General features: G+C 41.8%; 2 protein-coding genes across 4 annotated transcripts in view; one reads left to right on the forward strand and one right to left on the reverse strand.

Annotated features, from left to right (window-relative positions):
• Positions 1–6,409, forward strand: part of LOC134512860 (uncharacterized) — a 99,645-nt gene extending 93,236 nt beyond the window's left edge. For 2 of the 3 annotated variants that reach the window (XM_063328670.1, XM_063328671.1), the window contains exons 5-6: positions 955–1,137; positions 1,657–6,409. In XM_063328670.1, coding sequence (XP_063184740.1) covers positions 955–1,137; positions 1,657–1,734 — 261 coding nt within the window. In that variant the 3' untranslated portion in view covers positions 1,735–6,409. The remainder of the gene's footprint in view (positions 1–954; positions 1,138–1,656) is intronic. The other variant, XR_010070274.1, reaches the window with a different exon arrangement.
• A 109-nt stretch (positions 6,410–6,518) lies between these two features.
• SLC4A1AP (solute carrier family 4 member 1 adaptor protein) lies at positions 6,519–23,480 on the reverse strand. The gene is made up of 14 exons (XM_063328664.1): positions 22,902–23,480; positions 21,814–22,000; positions 20,963–21,085; positions 20,005–20,065; positions 19,020–19,159; positions 18,723–18,883; positions 17,905–17,974; positions 14,068–14,257; positions 13,076–13,187; positions 12,455–12,695; positions 11,573–11,647; positions 10,460–10,530; positions 8,171–8,243; positions 6,519–6,946 (listed from the first exon to the last, which is right to left on the reverse strand). The coding sequence occupies exons 1-14, from the start codon at positions 23,436–23,438 to the stop codon at positions 6,897–6,899; spliced, it is 2,091 nt and encodes a 696-aa protein (XP_063184734.1). The 5' UTR covers positions 23,439–23,480; the 3' UTR covers positions 6,519–6,896.
• Between the last annotated feature and the right edge of the window lie 11 nt (positions 23,481–23,491).

The following is a 23,491-nucleotide window of genomic DNA, read 5'->3' on the forward strand; positions in this document are numbered from 1 at the left end:
CATACAGAATATAAAGAGGGAGTGTACCACATACATATGTGTATGTAGCTTCATATATTTTAAAAACGTATATGTGTATGTGCACGTGCATGTGTACGTGTGTCTATATATATGAATTAGAATAGCTCAGGCTGGAAACCACCTCTGGATGTGATCAAGTTTAATCCCCAGAAAGCCAGCCCAGCCTAGCTCAGATTGCTCAGGCCCTCGTCCAGTCGAGTGCTGAGCCCCTCCAATGGTGAAGAATTTTTCCTAACATCTAATCGGAATTTTCCTTCCTGCAGCTTGTGACTGTTGCCTCTGTCCTACCACTGTGCACCTCTGAGGACAGTCTGACATATACGTGTGTGTGTGTATATACATATGCACATATATACGCATATAAGTGTACACACACACATGGTTTCTTACGCTTCTTCCTCTGAGCATCCAAGAGATAAGAAGCTAAGGGGAGCCTTGGTCCGGCCCAGTGCAGCTATTCCTATTTCTAATAAACTCCGAGTGGCTGCAGAGAGGATCTGGCATTTTCTTCCTTCTCCTGCTGTTGCACAGCTCCAGTTCCTTTGTATTATTTCGATGCATCCCCCCCCGCCCCGGCTTGGGACATGACATTTCTTTCCTCTTTGAACATGATTATTACAAAATACAAATTGGAGCAAGAACTGTAGTTAAAAAAAACCTTCTTCTAATGAAGTCCCATTGACACTGGATGCTTGTTAAAAAAGACAACAGAACATTAAGCAAATCTTTGCTCCTAGTAGAGACAAAGACAAGTCATTATTAAAAGAGTTTTACTGGTTTGGGTTAACCCTACAGTCATGACACATTTCAGCAAATTCCAAATAGAGGGGAGGCAGGGTACAACATTGAAATCTGTTTTGCTGTCAATTTTATATTGGTTTTAAGCAAGATGACAATACTGGTTGTAGATACTCTGCATCTCTCTCTCTCTAGCCACCACAGATCAGCTCTATGGGACTGGAGAAGAGCTATTGTAAAATGCTGCTGGATACAGGACTTTCTTGGGCACAGCTGCATATATCTTGGGCTAACACCCATAAGAAGAATGAAGACCAATTACATCCCAGCACAGAGGCAAAAATGAGGAAGCTGCTGGACTGTGAAGCAATACTCTTGGTGGGGAAGCCACTCCAGATTTCATAGTTGTTCCATCCCTGAACAGACCAATGCTGATGTGATCTAGCCTGTGAAAGGATGATTAGAGAGAAATATATGGCCAGTGTTCACAGGCACGGAATCTATTTCTGATAGAGTATAAAAGAGATTAAAGTGTCTGTACCTCTGGACTACCCAGCCAGTTCTCTCCTAATGGATGTTAGAGGGTTTTTTCATTCATGCTTTTCTCATTTTATGAGATGAAAGCAATCATATGGTCAGAGCTGTAACCTCTAACCATTACTCCATGCTCTAAAAAGAGCACATCTTCACATTTGTCTTTGGGGAACAACCTGGGCCTAATCCGAGGCAGGGTTTTAATTACCCAGGTGCCACAAGAGCTAAGCAGGATATTTTTTTTGGCATAATAAAATTGTATCTCCTGCCTATTTGCTATCTCTCAGCAGCCCATCCAAATGTCTTGAATGCTTTTTTGTAGTCATTTCAAGCATAACTTGAATTCTATCTTTTCCTCCACAGGAGAGATCCTGTCACCCTCCGCTCTCTCCCTCCTTCAGGGGGAGGAGACACTTAATGGCACTTTTCAATCCTGGCTAACAAAGCTCTTTACAAAAGTCCTAGACCTAGTACCAGTGTCCTTCAGAGAGATCCAGCTTTCACTCATTGAGTACAGCTCCATTTCTGTGAAATTAGACACATTTTACTGCTGGGCACATCGGGCAGCAAGAGGTAAATGCCATGGGAGAGTCAGAGGTCGGGAGTGAGTCAGGATGCAATCTCAGTAGTTGATTCTGTTTGGGCCTGCGCTTAAAATGTCGCGTGCTTGTCTGTGTGTTTTGAGCCACAGAAGAGAATCTGCAGAGCATCAGCGCTTCACGGCATGTCTCCTTGTCTGACTGCTTCACAAGAGCCGATGACAGTTCTTAGGCAAATCTGCTGATTTGGAGAGAGAAAACGGTTTCATCTGTTTTGTGGTGAGACACCTGAGAAGCCAAGAGAGCTGTTTCAGGAGGAAGCACAGAGAAGGTCTGTGTACTTACAGCTGTGCTTTCAACGCTGGAAAATAAATCATCTTCCCACCACAGACCCCATTATAATTACCCTAGCATGTAAGAGCAATTAGGATGTTACTGCCTTGCTGTTACGGAGCAGTCTGGATTGCTGTTTCTTGAAGAGGTGTAGAGGGAATGGGGTGGTTATTTGTGGTTGGGGAATAAGGAGACAAACGAGTAAGTTACAAGATTTCACACCAATATTCCTCTGGCTTTTTGCAAAGAAATGTCATCCCACCCTATCACGAGCTGACAGCTCTGATATTCCCCTCCCCCCCAAAAAAGAAATTTATAAGAGCAAATCTCAGACCTTCCCCGACTCCGCTCTGATTAGGGAGGACAACAAGGGAGAGATTTGGCTGCCCGGCTGCCTGGTGTTGTGCTGCTTCATGCTGCCAGCTCATAACCCAGCAGCCTGCCCAGCTCTGCTCGAATGGCAAACGTAGCTCCTGCCCAGGACAGCTGTCAGGCTGGGAGCCAGCCCTTTTGGTTGACTCCTGGCAGAGGTGAGTGCACAGCCAACAGACGCGGGCTGGGGCTGGAGCCACACTGGGCAACGCCGGGTTTAGCCAGAGATACCGCCCACGGTGTTCTGCACTGGATGGACCTCCAAAAAAGGCTCCCAAAGAAGAGGGGCGGCTGGGAGACAGGCGCCCAACAAAAACATTTTTGGTTCAGGTTCCACCGGGACTGAAGGCCCCACGCAAAACTTCGAAATACAGATTCAGATTCAGTTTCTGCTTGGAGGAGGGAGAAAATCATGGTTCAGGCTGGTTTCTGGTTAGGTTCAACTCCCAGCAAAACCACTTGTGCAACTCAGGAGCGGGACAAAAGTATGAAGGGGATGTTTGGGGGTATGGTAAAGTGGAGGTGGGCTTCAGGATGAAGATGAACAAAGGAAGATGCTCAGCATGACATTGTTCTGCCCCGTGGGGAGCAATGAAGCTTGAACTGGACTCAGCATACAGGAGAAGCAACGGCAGAACAGAGGAGGGCCAGCAGCGGCAAAACAGACCCAACCAAGTCTGGTGGGACAATAGAACAAGATCAAATTAAATCAGGAGAAGCTATTGTCAAGGGACGTCTTCAAAAGGTGTCTGCTAGTCGCTGGCTTCTGCATGAAAATAAAATAATCGATTGACAAACAGAAGAAAGTGTAAGAAGCCGCTGGGTAAATCTTTCCCTTTGGAACCGCCCTTTTGAAGCAGACTCTGCTTTGCTGGTATTACATTCGCCAGGTCTTAAAAATTTCCTTATGTATGAAGATTTTTGCGGTTCACACGAACACCAATTTTTGTCAGAGTCCATGTGTTGCATTCAAACCAACTGCATACATTGTATACTGACCGTACGGTCAAAGCTTCAGCAAGTGTATCTCTATATACAGGGGTATAAACATGATCCCTACAAAAAAGGGAGGCTCCGTGCCTTTGCTTTGAGCCTGGAGGAGCTGGTGAGCTGTCTGCTGTGCGTCCAAGCGCTCTCATCACTGGGGCCAGCACAGGTGAGTTTTGATCTGCTGTTCCACGAGCCTAATCTCAATTAGGCTTCCCTTGAGCAATCACCTGCAGCTGGATTCATATCACACGCGGGCTATTCTTAGCTAAGAATAGCCTGCACATCTCATTTCTGGGTGTTACAAGAAACTGGATTTGAAACAGGTCCTCAGCATAAACAGGCGAGTCGCTTGAAATGCCCTAAGAGTGCAGTTTCGGCAGACTGCATCCAGCAAAAGCATGAACTTGAGTTTCAAGTGGTTTAACAGGTCAAAGCAGAGAAACAAAGCAATATATTCATGGTTGAAAGTGTGCATACACCTGCATATACATCCACACAGCTGCGCAATCAACAAAACACTTCCACAATTTAAAAGCATAATTAAGCAAATCGGGCTGATATATAGACCTTTCCTTTAACGTAAAGAACGCTTTTCACATCTTACCTCACATTCACTTTGAAAATGAAACTGAGAGCTCCTAAGACAGCACTTCATTTTCAGAATGTAAAAAAATGAACATAAAACCCCCTCCATATCACGTCTACAGCTATGCTGAGTGTGTGTGTATAATTCTGTGCCCCAGAACAGCAGAATGTGGTGTTATGCAGGTATCAAAATATATATTGCTTTATGCATAGAACTGCAAACCAAAATATCTTGCAGGCAGCTGCCCAAATATTAGGTGCTCGTGGCCCTTAGGGCACTGATGCCCCATAAATTTAAGAGTATTTATTAGGTGAATACAGAACTGGAAGTTTTGTGGCAGTGGAAAGTAAGTATGATAATGAGGTAAACACATGTTGCAAAGAAAATACCAACTGATCGTGTGCTCTGTGCAGGAAATAGCAGTTTTAAACAATCCCTTTTTGAATGCTGGAGCAAGGCCCGTGAGCTGGCTACAGGACGGTCTACTTGTTAATGACATCTCTCTGCGGCCTGTGGCTTTTTACGGTGCTGTAAACCCGGTTCGACAAGTAGGTAACCAAATAGGTGCTGGGCTCCTTTGAATGCTTTGAAGGACCTTATGAATGCTCCTTCCCATTCCAGAAAGTGGAGTGCTACATATAGCTTCAGTTTTCCTTAGATAAGGAAGAGGAAGCATTCTTCAGGGGACCGTACCCACAGATACAGCCGGGATTCCCTCCTTGCGGTCGGAGGAGACCTACGGCACGGTGAGGTCTGTGCATCATGAGCTCCATCTGGAGGTTGCTTGCTCTAATCTGAGGTTTTGAAAGAAGAGGCGAGAAAATGCAGCAGTGCTGGGTCAGAATCACCAAGCCCCAGGGGCACCTGGAAAAAAATGACCTTGCAAACCAGAAGAGCTGGATAATGTGGAGGTGTCACGCAGAGAATGGTGGGTGGTGGGATGAGCTCAATTTGCCCATGGTGGTGGGGGACCTTACAGTTACACCTGAGATGTGGCCTTTGCCACATGTTTTCTTATCCATTGGTGAACGCAGCAAAGAAGAGGCAGAAAATGCATCATGCAGTCAAGGGCGTCCTGTTAGACCGCTTATGGTGGAAGCTGCTGTCCTCCCAAGTGTATTTGAAAGTCTGTCTTTACCCCCACCCTCAAATGTAAGGGGGGTGGTGGAGAGGACATCAGCCCAAACTGTGGCTTCCACAGAGCGCACACGGCGGAGGAAAAGGCCTGTCCAGAGGTTCAGGGCTAGGCAGTACGGGGAAAAGCACAGGTTTGTTAATTTGAATGAGGTATTGCAGCATGAGGCTCACCAAGCACTTTTTTGGGGTGTGGAGAAAGTTTCTGATGACTTACGCCAGATGTTCGATCCTGGTGAATTTTCTTAGCTCAGTCTCGAAGCTGTCTGCACGCACAGCTTCAACTAGAGTCCTCTACTGTTAATTTAAGCATTATGAATTCAGAAAAAAATTTCAGACTGGGCCAGTACAAAGTCAGAGAGAGCTAAGACATGATCAGACTTTCCACCCAGCTACAGTAAAAGCTGTTGGGAGCCGGGTATGCAGGACCCTGTCAGCCAGCTGCTGAAAGAAAAACGGGGTGTGTAATTAATCACCCAGGGTGCTAAACTGATATGCAACTAGAGTTTTCATTTTCATAGGCTCTTTTAAAGTTTTTACCCATGAAACTAAGCAGTCTTCCGTAAGTGTTGGGTATTGAGGTCTGCCAATGTTATTTCCTCCATTTTTTTCAACACCGTTGAAAATCAGAGTTATGTGGGCCCTCTTCCACAAAGGTTGGACAGTGTGGTGCTTAAGGAAAAAAAAAAGCCATTCTTGACATGTACACAGACCATCAGGAGATCTTTGATTTCCAGTAAGAACTGCGTTACTGTTGCCAGCAAGATGTGCACATTTGGAGGGAGGCCTGCAGTTCGTACAGAAATAAGATTATGGCGATGATCTCTCACACAGTGTGTGAGAAAGAAAGCGATGAAAAGGTGAAGGTTTATCACCGTGTAGATCCCCATCTGTATAATATGGTGGCCTCTACTTGCATGTCCACACACTGGTTTATGGCTATCATTGGAGGAGAAAGAGATATTTGACCAATGACATATATACCTGGCCAAAAAGGAAAATATTCAAATCTGTCATGTGGTGCATGGCTGCAAGTATCACGTGTGAACCTGCTTGGGGGATGGCTAAGTGATCATTGATGGGATGCCAACAGCTTACCCTTTCCAGTCCACTCCATACCTCGTATTCCAGCAACTGCCCGAGGGAGGAGCAAAACCAGTTTTCTTTTCAAAACAGAAGGTTTTTTTCACAGGAAAGAAAAAAAACCCTCACAGTTCAGGTTTTGTTTACCATGACAGTATTTTCAAGCAGCAGTCACAGAAGCAAACCAGGAGTGTTTCTCATTTTAATTGTGTAAAACCAACATGAATAAATTTTATCAAGCCTGTAAGTATACAGAGGTGTATTTTTTTTATACTTTTTTGTATATTTTTATTTACAAAAGGAAAAATAAGCCTACAGTTTTACACCAAAATAAAAAGGACAAAGCTAAAAGTTGAAGAAGAGACAGAAGAATGTGTGGGCTTTTACTATCTGGCAGACAATCAGGACTCACAAGGAGAGGTAACAGCCAGAGTGCCCGCTGATGCCCTTGAATTTGGAACAGTGGCTGAAAACCCAACTCTTTTATCCCTCACTTAATGTGTGGTGAAAGAGTCCAAAATAGAGCAGTCCTTCAAACCGCAGATGTACTCTGGGGCGCTTGAAGCTTAGTAGCCATATTTTTCATTGAGATGAGTCTTGCCATCGCCGCTTTGACCTAATGGACAAAGAGGAAGAGTTGCATTATTTTTTTTCCCCCCTCATCCAAGATAAATTTGTACCCAAGTAAGAAATAGTCTCTAAGCAGCACCAGTACGACAAGCACAGAGAGGATAAGTCAGACTGGATATTACAATTCAAGTAGTCTTTTGATTTATACTTATAATTCCTCTTAACCTTACTAATAGCGTCAGTATTACATCATATATTTCTGGGTTTTGTGGGTTTTTTTCCCCCCACTCTTCCCGCCCCCCCGGAGTCCTTATTATGCCAGCTTAGACAGAAGAGGAGTCTGATTATTAGCAGGCAGAGACAGACAAAGGAGCTCCCTCTTATAGACACAGCTTCACTTGGCGATCCCAGATCAGACCTCCCAGTTACTGAATCAGGTATTTTGTTCCAGTGGATTCATATGTCAGAGAAGTGCAGTCTTTTCATTGAAGGATGATTCACCAGATTATAGGTTTCTTCAGTAAAATTTATTCTCATTTTTCTTATTCCCTTTGGAGCCTATCTATATTACAAGCCTGCAACAGCCTTATAAAAATTAGAGTAATGAATCTACCAAATGAAAGCTAAGCTTTGAACTTACTATAAAAACCTCAATGCATGAAAATGAATTTCCCATTTTAGAGAAACTTAAAATTCATTACACTGTTTGAGAATAACCTCACTTAGGTAAAAACAGTCTGGAACTAAAGTAAAAAGTGTGTTCAACTTTAACGTATATTGGATGCGTGCCTTCACCAATGCGTTACCAAGACTTCTCTCCAGAACACATGACCCAAAGTTTGTATTCCAATGATTTTTGCAAAAATCTGCAGTGAAGATTTTCAGATTTCAGAGACTTCTATGAAAACTGAGAACACTAAGATTGCTGGAGCATTTATCCCTCGTGAAGGCTTGAGCTTGTCTTTCAGCTAGATCACTGTATCACCATATGTGAACGGAGTTAGCTCTCTCGGGTGTTACAAAATTGAAAAACAAACTTCAGGTGTATCTGCCCATTGAGATGAAGATGCTACAGATATGGCCTGTATTTCACAGTGATACCTGCATGGCAATACAACAAATATGGGGCATAACACGCTGGAAAACATCAGGTTCTGGGTAAAGTATTCCTGAATTACTTTTTTCTCAGGAAGTTACAAGGACACCCTGACTACTTATTAGATAGATTCTTGAGTTACAAGACTAAAAATGCTGAGGAAGTGGTTGATACCTGCAGGAGGAATCCATATGCAGTAGTCTGGGTCATCATCTGGGTACTGTGAGGAAAAAAAAGTTTGTTGGCCCTGCAAAAAGAGAAGAGATTTTTAAGGTGCCGCACCCCTCCAGCAACGTGTTACAGCCACTAAATCTCTCATTAATTCATCCTCAAATACTAAAAGGTGAGGGTTATTTTGACAAGAGTCAGGGGTGAAATCAATAATACAGAGGAAAGAAGAAATATCAAACCCTCAAACAGATCCAGTTTATTTCCAATAGAGTCACAGAACAATAGAAATGCTGGTTAGATGGGACCTCTGAAGGTCATCCAGTCCAATCTCCCCATCAGAACAGGACCATTGCCAACTGTCCACTTCTGGACAGTTTAGCCTTGTCACGCTACTGTTTGGTAGTGTCATTTGACACAGAATTTCTTTATGCAGGGAAAAGCTTTGGAGTAGGATTTTCAAGAGTGCTTTACTGATTTGAATGCGCAATCCCACTGAAAACTTTGGCTTTAAGATGACTTTCAAATTTGAGTATGTAAAAGTTCAGCTGTTATAGAAGGGTAACAGTTTTTCAAAAGAAAAGAAACCACAATTTTTTCACATCACACTGGCATCACTGAAATGTTTCAGTTTACTTTAAACATGTCACTTGCAATTCAAATATTGACACAGCGCTGTCTTTTTGGTCCTAGATTTTTAAGTTTTGCCACATCAGCATCATTTTCTCAACAACTTTTGTTTTCAACAACTGCAGGTAGCTATCAAAAGAAAAAAAGTCATACAACTGTCGAGTGCAAGACTTAAGAGCTCAAAATGTGGCCAAGTTACTCAGCACTGATTTGCCTTACTCTGTAATATCATGACACAGTCTTAAGTTATGCAGTTGGAGCAATTTTTCATTCCCTCAAAATCTTTCCTTCCCCAACTTAAGCTCTAAACCAGTTCTTTTAGAAGACTAATGTTTTCCAAAACATTAGACTACAGAGTTGAACGCTTTTTAAATATGGCTTGTGAAAAGTCACTTTAAAATTGTTTTTCCAGTTTTACATGATTCAAAGTTATTCCTTAAATATTAACAGAGGGGAAAAAAAAAAAATAATCCCAAAGCTGACTTCTGCTTGATATTTTCCATGCAAGATCTGAGCCCAAAGGCAGAGACAGCATATGGAAAAAGTGATTTGTGATGGGAAAGAGAATACAGCTAAGCCATCTGGTATTTGGAGAATGCTCAGTGTTAGAGTGAGCTCTGTGCTGACGAGAGGTGCTGCCTTGACTGCTTCAGCATGAGAAGCTGCCTCCTTCTCCCATATTCATGTGGTAAATGGTATAACTTGGGCTTTAACACTATAAATATACTCTTGCTTTCTTTATCAACATGCTTTATAGGCTAGCAACAAAAGACAATTCCAAAGGCTGTGCCTACCCAGTCCTTGGTTCCTTTGGCAGGACGAACAAGGTGGCAATTAGCACACACAGGGCGCGGGGAGTTAAGTTTCTTTAAGTGGTGCAGGACTAAAATTAGATGGCCACCACAAAGAAATTGTCATAACGGTCAGAACTCATGGCCCACCAAGCACAGTAATCTTCTTTGATGGCAGTCAGCAGAAGGGTGGGATGCACTCCAAAGGGAAGAGCCTCACAATAATCATCAGGCTAAAAGCATGCTGTCACAGAAGTTCCCTCCCAGCTCCAGGAAGGGAACAATTGCCTGCGTCCCAAAATGAGCAAGGCTTATGCATAGGAGCAACGTTGTCTCATACATTTACTCAAATTCAGTAAAAATTGGGTTGCAAGACACTCTTACATCTCTTAGACTTCTCTATTTCCACATCTACAGGGAAGGATGAGGTTTGGTAATGGCAACACAGACCAGCTACAATTCTAGTCCAGCATGTTCTGCATCAGCCAATACACACACACTTGCCAAGCCACTCTCCAAGGAAAGTTTTGCAATGCCATTCCTAAAGCCCAGAGAGCACCTATGTTCTACAACACTTGTGATTCAGAAGAAGCATTCTCTGCTAATTGCCAAGTGAAAAGATGAAAAAATAAATTTGTGATTGACTTGAGAGCCTCTATCATGCTTGCCATGCTGTGCTTTACCTTCTTATTGGAGACTCCAAAATCGGTGTTCAATGCTAGGGTGTGATTCTACATTTGGGTCTTAGTCAGCAGAAAAGCACTACTATCACCAAGTCATACTCAATCAAATTGTTACTATTTCACTAATAAAGAGACTACTAAATCATTGCTTGAAACTCTTAAGCTACAGGAGTCATGGTATCATAACTGACCTTGCTTGAGCTACTGTTTTTCTTAAGTTTCTCAGATGCCTCTTCAGCTTCCTTACACACTGCCACAGATGCTGGCAAGAAAGAAGATTTGTTTTATGACACATCAGGAACGATCAGTTCTATCAGAAATAAGCTCATGGGAAGTTCACATAAAAATGGATACATCCAAAAGGAAATCTGTCCAAAAGACAGCTCACCGCAACAAAATTCATACTTAAGACTGCTGAACGTATTTTTGTTTTTCCTAAATAACTCATGTTTAATACCTGAACGCAGTTTAATAAGGTCCTGCATTTGGGATTCTGTAACACACTTTTAGTTAATGGCAGATATTTATTTTCTAAAAAGACATGATCTACATGTAATCACTGCAGGGACTGATTTGAAAGGAAACACTAGGAAATGAGCAGGACCAGCATGCTTTTTTTTTTTAATTTTTTTTTTTTTAAAAAGTAATTTCACAGTACCATAGACGAGAGGAAGACAGAAAGATAGAAGTACACCTGGTTTTTCTGCCATTTAATCTGTGAAATAGTGAGATTATTGTGGATTACATCTATGGATGAGATGATGAGGACAGGATGACATATCTTTATGAGTCTGAGTTATGAAAAAACAGAAAATTTATGCAGATCTCCTCCAAATATTCAGTACACGAAACAGTCTTCACTTTGAGAATATGACTATTTTTTTTGTGTACACATAGAGGCGTCACCTGGGTCATTAACAGGCTATTCGCTAATGTTATGTAGTATTTGTCACTTTATAAAAGGAAAGTTCTGTCCTCCTGTCGTGTTAAGTGCTATGGCAAGAAAATAAGGGGGGGAAAAAGCATTATGTTTAGGCTCCTAAATTATTTTTTTTTCTCTTCTCAGGCTATTTTTTAAAAAAAAAAATAAGCAAAGGATCCCAAAGCAGTTAATGTAGTTGAAGTGACCTGTCTTCACCATACACTTACCACTTCCCAAGCAAAACCCAATACTTCATTTGAATTCTAGATTCTTACTTTAAACTCTAGATTAGGCTTAAGTTTCCTTCTACAACACTAGCTCCTTTAGACAGTTTCTAAACCCACATGCTTCTGTACAATAGAGTCTAAATTGTACGGCTCACCTTGAGATTTCTCTTGTGAGGGTCCCAAATGAGATTTATTCCTTAGTATCTTTGGCTCAGGCTGAAAATGAGCCCCTGGGAAAAAAAAAATAAAAAATAAAAAAAGCACTAGGTGAGCACTCTGCAGTAACTGTGATGAGTCGAGCACTACCATCCCTGAGACGAAGTACAAAAGGGAACTCTTGGCTACATTTGTCTTGGGAAGAGTCTCTTAAAAGCCCTCCAAACTATTTCACCCACCAAGTCCATCACAATACAATACTAAAGAAAAAATTGTGACCAGTTAAAACATACTTTTCAAGCGCAACCTGTCCAGCATTAAGACAAGAAGTTAAAATTTGGTTTCTGTCATCAAATAGATCATTTACTGAGAAACATCATTACTGAGTTTTCAAATGCATCAAGTCAATATAGAAAAAGGATGGATCCCTGCAACCCAAACTATTCTATGATTTGAGATACCACACAACTACAAGGAAGATACCCCTCCATTACCACTTTTAAAATTATTTTTCCTCCTTACAAACTGCTCTGAAGCTTTACACAGACATTAAGTCACCTTCCCTGCCAACAATATATTGTATTTTTTATCATATGGACACTCAATCGAATAAAAGCAGGGCTTATCAAAATAGGACCTTTCTTGAGTCCAGGATGTTTCTACCAAAAGCACGAAAAACTGACCGCCAAGCACAGTTTCAGCCAGAACCACGTGAAACTCATCTGTTTGTACGCAGACTCTGGACTCATGGCAAAAATCTATGGAAAAGAAATCTGCTGTAGAACCTGCGACTCAAACCTTGGGAGATTCACATAGTTCTGAAAAATTCAGCAGTAACAGACTCTGCTTCATTACTGGAAAAATCAAAACCAATGGTTTACCATCCAGAAGGGATTCTTCATTCTTGTTATTGCAAGGAGAACCATCAGCATCCTTAGTTTCTTTTCCTGTTTCTTCCTCTGTTGTCATTTTCATTTCCAGGTTTGATGCTCTGCTGTTTATTGCATCTGCTTCTTGCTCCTGCTCCATTTCTTCCTCTTCTTCCTCTTCCTCCTCCTCTGGTCCATCATCTTTCATTTTCAACAAGCTTTCAGGGATCTCTGGACGCTTAACAGGCAACTTCTGCAGGAGAAAGACTTGTGCATCAGTGCTAAGATAATATGGAGGTAGATGTCACAGATATGCATTACAGGAGAAAGAACACATATTGCTGTCATAGAGACAGCTAGTAAGGAAATGCTCTCAGGATGAAGAGTAGTTACGTTTTAAGGAAAAATGTCTGCAGGCTGACTGTAGAAGGCCAAAGAATGGCAACTCCTGACAGCAAACGGTGGGGGACAGCCACTGCCTGCTGCCCTGTGCACCTTCCGCTGCCGCAGGCTTGTGCCTCTGTGCTGTTTCCATACATGTCAGAAGACACAGTTGCCACCGACAGTCTCCATAGCCTGAGAAGGTGTGTGAGAAATAGCCTCTGACTCGCAGTACTTAGGAGTCCAACTTACCCCTAGGCTTCCAGTTTTCAGCTTGAATTTGCTCCCCCCTTTCATTGCACCAAAGAGAGGCAGGGTAACCTTTTTAGGCTTGCTCTCTGCTTCCAGGCTGTAACTCCCACTCCTAATAAAAATTAGATACAAAGGAAAACAATGCACAAAGTATGAAATGTATTGTATTTACAAATGCAAAAAAATCTGCAAACTAGAAGTAGATATCTAAAAATCCATTTATTTCCCTCTCACTTGGAGCACCCAAGGAGGAAGCTGCAGGAGGTGACTCCTCTGTCCTACACACATGCTGTAGGATTCACACTTGCCATACAGGAATTAAAATAAAAAAAAGTAAGAAAAAAAATATCTCTATCAGACAGATTCCCTCAAACCCAATTGCACACACATACCTACATATGTATATACATGTATGTGTATATATATATATATACACACACACACATATAAACACACTTGGAAGCCAAACCTCAATTTAAGTAAATTAATTAAGTAATTAAACCTCTATAATCAAGCTGCCACTAGCTGATGAACCCAGCACACGCCCACTTGAATTGCAGCAGTGTTGCCAGGCAGAAGTTGAACAGCCACTACACTTGACTTCCAGGTACATTCTGTGGAGTGAAAGTGGTTTCCACGTTCTACATAATAACCGTAAAATTTTTCAGTTCCTTTGGGATGCAGGTTGGAAAAAAAAAAAAAAACAACCAAAAAACAAACCCAAAACAAAACGAAGCTGACACAATGCTTCAATCCCTTGTCCCCTGTGTGGGCTTATCTTACTCTTACTCCACTGTTGTGGGGCGTCTGCCTCGACCATCGATGCAGCAAGGGCCAAAAGGCACAGCGGCTCTTTAAAGAGACGGGCCAGGCAGTTTGGAAGGCCGACCTGCGTTTGTGTTTGGAAAACTGTCTACTTACTGGGCTTACACAGTGCCCATGGACAATAACAACAGTAAAAGCAATCATTTTACACTTTAGCCAAGACTTACTGGGGCTTCAGCTCTGGCAGTTCTGCAGGCTTGACAAGCTTTATTAACCCTTTCAGTCTCTGTTGCTCTTTCTTCAGTTCAAAGGACCGCAAGTGAAGCTTCTTTCGTGCCACGCTGTCTAAGGTGCATCCTGATTTTATTTCGGTCATGAATTCGTCCAAGGAATCTTGAGCTGCTGGCTGTGACTGGACTATGCAAGATGAAGGGAAGAGACATATTGTTAGAGGTGGAGAGATGAGAGTTGTACCCTCCAAATCCTGCCTTTAGAGAATAAGGTATATAGCAACAACTAGCCTTTCCGCAAGTTGCTGTTGAACGCTGAAGTAACGGAGGTTGTTAACCCTGGAAAGATAAAACCATTTCTCCTAACAAAAGCCCAACAGTAAACCTTAATCCACTAAGATAACAAAACCTCTCTTAAAATGGAATGTTTCTTTACAAGTTAGCGTCTCTGCTCTAGGTTGTCCATCTCACTTTTCACTGCTGTCCCTAAAATAATGGGTTAAGGGTTTTTTGGGTTTTCTTTTTGTAGTCACAGACTGAAATAAACACAGCTACAAAGAATCCCACACCACTGCATGGGGAATGCCATTTTAGCTTTCCTGGAACATTTATGTAATAACATTTGCAAAGCTAGAAATGAATCAACACAATGCTGTCTCCTGGATGACTGAGTGCAGACAAGAATAGTTTCATACGTTAAGCCAATCACACAAAATTTACCTTTGTTTTGACTGCATTTTCTAACAAGAAAACACTGCTCTGTACTTGAAAAAGAGTAATAACAGTCCTTCTCCTCCACCTGATTTCAAATATTAACTATTCTATGCACATTTGACTAATTAAAATAAAACTAAGAAGGAAAAAGTCAAGCTCTAATGACCAAGTAAACTAAATACAGAATTCTAACACGCGGATTTCAGAAAACCAAACAAAAAACCCCAGGAAAACTCCTTTCTTGGTCTTGAACAATGCTTCAGAAGTTTTTGTGTTGTGTTCAGAAATAACTTGGAGGCATACAAAGAGAAATGTAGTTGCTAGAATTTTAGCAAGCCTTTTGACAGGGAATCTTATGCCTTTTAATATACAAAAAGTGAAAAATACGGTATTTATTTGCTGCATTATAAGCATTTATGTATAAATGCACAGGAATAATTATGTGATCAATGAGTTATTTTCAGTTCAGCTTCAGCTAATTAAGCAGCACTTGAAATTTTAAACGTGTACAAATGAAATAATATAAGTTATTGTTAAGAATCCATATTCAAGCAGTTTTACATGACTTAGATATTTGGAAAAAAGTCTGGTAAGACTCAAGTGGACTCAACTGAAAAGAATATTACTTATCTAGAACAAAACAGTTTTACAATTTGCAAATATATGAAAGCCATAATGGTAACTGTTCAAAGATATACAGAATTAAAAGGCTGCAAAAGAAACAGTTGTAGCATCCACGTCCACACAAATATAAATGGTGACAAAACATGTCATAAAAGAAATTCAAATAGAAATACATTTCTTTTTCCTCTTAACTATTTGTATGAGCTGAGACAAAAACCATCAATGAAAAGGTACCGATAACAAAGTCTGAAACTCATAGCAGGCAGGACCTAAGCAGAATGATAATTTGATTTAAACACCAAATTTCAAAGATAAGGTTTAGTGTCTAGAGAGATAATTCAGAACATTAAAGGTACAGTTCCACAGCTCGCTTCTTTAGCTGCAGAGCAGTGTAAGAGTGCTTCAGTCAGCGAGTGATTTTTAGCAAGTCAGATTACCCTTCTTGCAAATAGGACTCTCTGCTTGATTCTACCCACAGTGCCTAAGACCAGGTAGTTCAGCTTACAGGGTTACTGTCAGCATTTGGTATCTGTTGCAGCAGTTTTCTACACTATTGAAATAAAATTTGACATTGCTAGGAGGTGAATCAATCACGGCGTTATATTTCAGTGAAAAAAGCTATAGGGCTATTTGCTGCACCATCAACTTATTGATAATTTTCTTCTGAACAGGCGACCAAAGATGAGACTGATGTACTTGATTTTCAGTCAGCTGCATCAGTGAATGAGAGATACCAAGTCAGTCCATCAGTAGTTAGTTCTGAAGAACTCCAGAGAAGAATTTGTGAACTTCTGCTGCGATCCTTTAGACAACCACTTAATTTCTCCGAGTGCTTAGTAAAAGGTGTTGAAATTTAGCCTGTCATTCACTCTTTGGTGTCTCTACACTCTTGCCCTTAGGCTACAAATAATCCTTTAGAGCAAGCTAAAGCGCGTTAAGGTTTCAGAACTGTATGTCATGCAGCAGCTTTGCCAGACAGCTCATGACAGTGGTAAGAACCACCCACGATCAATATGCATGCTCCTGACTTACACTTGTACTCAACACCTGTGATGAACCTGAAGCATCCAAAGAAATCAGAGAAAAGACAAGTATCTAGAACACAAACACACAAAGTAACTGATGATGCAATCTTTGCTATGTTTTAGCCTGCCCTAGTTCTAGGAAATTCACACCCAATAGAGAATTACTCTGTATTGCAATAAGTGCTGAGACTGCAATTTTTCTAAGGCTCTAAACTGTGTAACCAGTTACAATTTACCAAACCACGGTAACGTATATCAGAATTATATGCTGTTAGTAGGAGTCTATAAATGAACTGATTCTTCCTTCTCCCAGCCTCTACTACAATATGATTTAACAGTCTTGTTGAGAAACAGTACCAGCAGAAACAAACACATCATAACATATAAAAGCTTGGAATTACATGTCTCGGACAATATAAAGCATTAGCTTCTCCTGCTAGTCAATCGTTAACTACTTATCAGTACAGTCATGCTGAAAACGATTCCTTCAAACACACTAAACTGACCCATCAGTTAGGACGCTCAGTGGAACAGTACTGTTTTCTGAACAGTGATCTGGTATTATCAATCACCAACAAAAACGTTGATACAAATGAGTTTTGATGTTGAACTGAATAACTAGAAAGAAACATACCCATATAATGCACAAAAGAGCGCCCTGCTGTCAGACTGCTGCTAGGCTTCTTGGAGAGAAACTCTTCTGACAAACTGACATTGCAACCTTTATTAATGCCAACTCTGATAAAAAGGTACGAAGAACCAGCCTAAACACATTTCCTTCATGCCTTCCTTTTATTCCACAAGACATCAGCAGTAACAGAAAGCAAAATGCAGCTATTTGTATAGCATGCTTTCAAATCTAACTCACCGCCAGATACAATCAGCGCTTTGGAAAGGCTTCGTACACAAAGGCATAATCCCAGAACCTGAACAGCACCTCATAAGCTAGCAGGTTCACTGAACACATGGGCTAAGCGTCAACACTTCTCTTTTCCCATCTTTCCTTTTTAAGGTGCATTTACAATAAGAGAAATGAAATAAAAGATACTGTCTTTTCTGTCAGTTGTTTGCTCTTCCCTTATGAAGGATTTTGGAAGGAGTAGAAAAAAAGCGTTCCTCAAGTTGTGTCAGTTTCACTAATATGGGCAGATAAACAGTAATAACACTCACCCTCTTAAGCTCCAGGAGCTTGTACACTCACCTCCTTACCTTAACTTAGATGTTGCTTGCTTTGCAAAAAGCTGCATACATTAGCACGTGACAATATACACACAGTACATAAACTATTGGATGGAAAGCATTAAGTATCCTCTCTCCAGCTACCTTAGTGACCTGCAAATCTTCCTACCCCTTTGTGAAAAGTGGATGCTAAAACCCAAAAGTGCTTAAGACAGAAATCCATACGACACATTTTCATCTCTTTACTGTTCTTTATGTAAAGCACTACGATCAAATAAACTTCATGCCTTACCTTTCCCTGAAGCCTTCAGCTTCTCTGTTATCTCAGAAAGCTCATTTTCAGCTTCATTTAGCTTTGTGACCTATGAAAGAACAACATGCTTAGAAGATCTTGTTACCTTCTTAAAATCCCCTTTTAAGAGTTAGTCAAATATCCTACCAAATTATCTCCATTTTTCTACTTCTGATCTTTGACCAGGAGTTTCTGGGCTGAAAAAGTTCTAGTCTAGACTGTTCCTAAATAACTTATCAGTCCTTTCACATACTGTTCAAATAATGTTCTTTCTGAAACACAACAATATGTATAACGCTTCTGCAGCAGAGTTACACCACCACTATGATCCTCAAACCCTCCCTATCCCTGCTCCCCCACATCCTAGTTTCTGCGTAGGGCTTTTAGTTGTCATACCCCTGTCAGTCCAGGCTGCTTATTCTTTGAAGCAGAATGAGATACTTCTTTGGAATGTGCCCTGTGCACTTGAAAGCTTACAATTATTTTCTGATGCTTTAAAACTATTTTAAAAGTATCCTGCTCTGGTATTTCATTCACCCACTGCTGTGATCCACAAAGCAGAACACAATACTATGCAGGCAAAAGCAAGGTAGCGTGCTTCCACTAGAATGAAGTAAGCAATATTTTCAGGTATTTATAGATATTTTCCATAAATCAAAAAACCCTACTATTTTATTCTAACTTTGCCAATTGAGAGCTAAAGGCCTGAAATGATTACAGAGTTCAAGCTAACACAGAAAGATGTTTTTGATTTTCCTTCTTAGTAATAATACCTATACGAGAGAATAAGCCTGGCATGTCATAATAACTCTTCTTACCAGGGAGTCATAAGTCTCTGGTTTTTCTTCTATTTTACCAGCTTTTTTCATTCTGTTCAGGCGTTTCTTTTCTACAGCACCAGTTCGATCAAGGAAGGTGTCATCATCACTGTCATAAAAGTCCTCATCTTCCCAGTTCTTGGATTTTCTTTTTCGGGATACTGGGAAAGATAAGGGAGAAGGCAAGAAACAAAATGATTTGCATACCACTGAGCAATAGAACAAATTCGAGAGAGCAATCTAAGACCCCCAATTTAGGGCTTTTAGAATGATCACAGCATTTGACGAGTTATTCACCTGCTTCTTGCCTCAGTACTCCTCGAGCATCGAGTAGCCTGCAAGCTTCCAGTGCGCACTGTATCATTGCTTCCTTCTTCTTTCCTGAATGGAGAACCTCTGCCACCAGCTGCTTCCCTGATGCATCATCCACAGGCAACCTGTTCAGTTTGAAGGATCAGAGAACAGCTCAGACACAAACAGCTTTTCACAGATGTTACTCAGATATTTTATTTATCACATTAGCATTGTTCTTTCCATTTCACTTTAGTCTGTTTTTGTGGGTTAAATATTTTCATACACTATCAATCAAAACACAAGCATGGATTTCCTAAAGCGTGCAAGTAAATTTTTGTTTCACTATTCACTACACTGGGAATGTAAGAAGTTAAAAGGTTAAACATCAATCCCCAAATCATTTTAAGCACCAGTATCTTGCGTACATGCAACACTCGTAACAAATATTTTCCCTGCTGAAGCAAAGGTTTCTTAAGCAGTACAATCATTGCAACGTTGTACCTATCCATTTGAGACCTATTCTGTTGACTTAATTTCCACCTCACCTTCTCCTGTCCTATAAAAGGATGACATCAGTGGCCTCTTGCAGGAACCCATCAAAACCTGCCTTATACCATAAAAGAATTGAAATTTGGTACACAGTAGAATGAATTATTATTTTTTTTTCCTCTCTCACATTAGGAATTGAAAGATACTGCATCGCAGTTTCTTCTCTCTTATTTCAATTTCACATTTCTCAAAACAAGGGGAATGGAAAGAACCTAGACTTTTGCTTTCCTGTTTTTCATCTCCAAGGAAAACCAAATGCTGCCGGCCCAGAAAGGAGTGCAGACATTGAAGTAGACACTGATCCTTGAACTTCTGTCTCAGTATCAGGGCTCAGGTCCAATTCCAGCTGGCCTCCTTGCCGAGTGTGACAAGTTCAGCTTTTATTTGTGAATTCAATGAAGTCAGCTCCTATGTACAAAAGTGATGGAGATATACATACTTGATCCTGCATAGCCAGCTATTGTGCCCACGATCATCATATTCATATTCTAACTCTTCTCCTAGACAGAAAAAAGAACGTTGATGTAGTAACCAAAATTGAAATAAGCACAAGTAATCTTTACAGCAGAGAAGAATATTATGGTTAAACAAAAGAGATAAATGGCCTTGTTACATATCAAAGGACTGGATTTGCCTTCTCTCTCTCTCTCATTTTTTTTTTTTTTTAAAGCCATGGGATCTTCAGTTGGTATTATGCTCATTTAGTTGTTTTTCACAATCAAGGCTTTTTTAGATCAAAAAAAAGCATCTCTAAATGGCCTTTTCAGGAATATGTAGTTCAAAGAGAAAACAGTCTTGCTTTTGTATGGATTAAAGAAAACAACATTGAAGTAACGACAGTTTACAATCTGGATTCGCAGATATTGTTTATCTTGAAGATTAATTTTTCACTTTAGCAAATAAGTGAGTCATCTGTAAGTTTCACTAGCAACCATCGACAGTTTAGACCAATTCATTATTTTTGTTTTATACTTTCCAGTTCTATCTCACCATGATAACCATCTCCAAACAGAACAGTCTGGAATTTGACAGGTTTGGATTTTTCAGCATTTTTCAAAGCATGGGTGTAGTTTGAGTGTCACTCCAGAGGAATACAAGGTGCTTTCTGCAACTACCAGTTTAGCAATTGGTAACTAGGTCTCAGATATACAATGGTGAGCTAAGTTTTAATAATAAAAAACCCCACATACTAAAAACCAAAACAAAAAAACCCAAACCATCACCAACCTTCCCCCCCAAACACGACCAAACAAAAAACCTTACCCACATTACAACAGAAGAGTTTAGCTCCTGCATTTTAATTCCCAAACAGAAACATAAGCACGAACGTCACACTTTGATAAATAGAAAAAATTAAATTTAATGAAAAAAAAATTAATTTAAAAAAAAAAAAGTACCTTCTCTGTCAAAAAAGCCCTGTAAGGCCTTCCTAGGATCTTTCATATAGAAGGCATCTTGTACATCCTGAAAATCAATAGCAATAGGGTTTTCTTCAACATCATCCTCCTCAGCATCCTCCCCTAGAAGGGGGCACACAAAGTGCAAAAAAAAAAAAAAAAAAAAAAGGCAAAATGTTAGAAAGAGAACACTGGTATATTTCAACTTTTGCTAGTTTGAAAGAAGTATCAGCTACATCATCCTAAAATTGTTTCCCTTATCTTAAATATTATTTCTGCATCCAATAAAAAAACCCCAACCAACCCACCCTACTTCTTTTTTGCTATTACTTATTCCATTATAAGATACAGTTTTGCAGATGAATGTCACGGCAGTTTTATCACTTTCAAGGGATGTGCTTATACATTTGCATTCAAAAAACCAACTCATTTTGTACTGAAAAGCTCAGTTACAATTTAGGTAGCTTTAAGATGTGGCCTTCCTATTTAAATTTAAAGACAACTATACTACGTATGAGTCTCAGGCAATTAGATTTCACCTCTCAGGCCAAAGTGTGGACATCATCACAGGAACAAAACACAGCATTAACCTAACTCTCAGTTTCGTGGCCTTTTATAGGAGTAAGCAAATTACTTTCTCCCTTTTAAAAGGAGCTCTAGAATAGTTGTCTTGTAAGCTTGCCTTGTCACAGCACTCTTCTTTTTAAAAGGAAAAGGATTAATTTGTACACAAGAACTTCTACTGGATTGGGACCCTTGGCATCCAGCTGGAATTGCAACCCTAGCATTCACTGAAAACTGGCTTAAAGACCTTCCAAGGTGTATCAGCCGATTTGTGCATCATCACTTACCCATTCCCCATGAGCAGCTCATATCACTGTTCTGACTCTTCTCGCTTCTTCTCTCCTCTTTTTCCTCTTCTTCATCAGAGTCCTCTCCCAACATTGTCTTTTCTAATTTTGCTTGCTGCTGCTTACGCAGTGCCTTCAGCTGTGTCACAGTCAGCTCCGACTCAGACTCCTGGTCCTCTTCGGGTCCCTGTCGCAAATAATAACTTTATAGAAGCGTTTTTTAAAATAAAACACAGAAGTATTTTCAACACACATGCAGGTTATATACGATAACATAAACAAATCATTATAGTGCTCTTCAAAAAGTGGAATTATTAGACCATTTGTTATGGTTTGCATCCCCAAACACATTAGTTTTAATATCCTTGTTAAAGGTGTGGGGGGAAGAAACGAGCATTACTGTGTACTTGTAGGGAGATCAATCTTAAATATAACCATATTTTGAAGGCAGAATGCAACAATTTTTTTTAGCAGGGCCACATGAGAGAATTTGACGAACAAGCAACTAAAACCTCTGAAGTGCATGTAGGGCGCTCCAAGTACTTTCTAAGTTCCTACTATTAAAAGCTCCCCCTGATCACGAAGAAACATTAGTGCATTTACTGTCCTGACGCATCATCCTGCCACAGAGGCCTTCCTGATACATCACTCTGAGGGAGAGGAATGCCCTCTGCTCTCGTTGCACACGGATGGAGACAAATGCCCTCTGCTCTCACTGCACACTGATGAGGGAGAGGAATGCCCGCTGCTCTCGCCACACGTCAGGCAGAAGCTGCCATGCCCGTTCTCTCTGTTGCCCAGCACGCCAGGGCGGGGGGACCTCACAGCCCCACTCCATCCTTCAACCCCAAACCTCACCGCAGAGCGGATACCGAACAGCTGACAGCTTTTCCCCAGGAAAACAACCACAACAGCACTGGGCTGCTTTCAAAGCATCCAAACCAACGGGCTTTCACCCCGCCCCTTCCCAAGACGCCGACGAGATGTAGAGGTAGCCGGGTATATCCCTGAGCGGGAGCCGGGGAAGCCTCTCCCACACGAGTCACCCCACCCGGGCTCCCTGGGGCAGCGCCCGGGCCCCGACTCACCTGCAGGAGGAAGAGGCGGGAGCTGCCGCCGAAGCGGAGCGCGTGTCCCACCCGCACCCGGCAGTAGGTGCGGGGCGGCACCCGCGCCTTGTTGAGGAAGGTGCCGTGGGTGCTGCCCAGGTCGTACACGTAGAAGCCGGCGGCGTCGGCGGCAGCGGGGCCGTCGGTGGAGCCGCCCGCCCCGCGGTACTGCAGCACGGCGTGGTGCCGCGACACCGAGGGGTGCTCCAGGGACAGGGCGCAGCCGGGCAGCCGCCCCACCAGGAACCAGCTGCCGCCCTCCAGCCGCACCGAGCCCAGCGCCACGCCGCCCTTCAGCACCTCCAGCCCGTAGCCGGCGCCGGCCGGCGGGCGGCTGCCCCACGACGGCTCCTCGTAGCGCGGAGCCGCCGGAGCGGCCGCCGAGCGGGCGGGGGGCGACGGGCTGGGCCCCGGCTCGCCTCCCTCCGCCGAGCGTGGCGTGGCGGGCACCGGGCGGCTCGGGAGCTTGAAGCCGGCAGGTTCGGCAGCCGCCTCCGTCTCCGCGGCCTCCGCCATCTTCCCCGGTCCGTTCCTAAATAGAGTCCCCCGGGGACGAGCGCCGTGGCGGC

This window comes from Chroicocephalus ridibundus, chromosome 3 (assembly GCF_963924245.1).
Source record: "Chroicocephalus ridibundus chromosome 3, bChrRid1.1, whole genome shotgun sequence".
Taxonomy (NCBI): Eukaryota; Metazoa; Chordata; class Aves; order Charadriiformes; family Laridae; genus Chroicocephalus; species Chroicocephalus ridibundus.

Coding starts and splice junctions, on each gene's coding strand:
- SLC4A1AP (XM_063328664.1), bottom strand. CDS start 23,438: ATGGCGGAGGCCGCGGAGACGGAGGCGGCTGCCGAACCTGCCGGCTTC. Junction 14,258..17,904: donor GCTGAAGGCTTCAGGGAAAG/GTAAGGCATGAA, acceptor CATCTTGCATAG/TCCAGTCACAGCCAGCAGCT. Junction 8,244..10,459: donor AAAACAGTAGCTCAAGCAAG/GTCAGTTATGAT, acceptor CTCTTTTTGCAG/GGCCAACAAACTTTTTTTTC.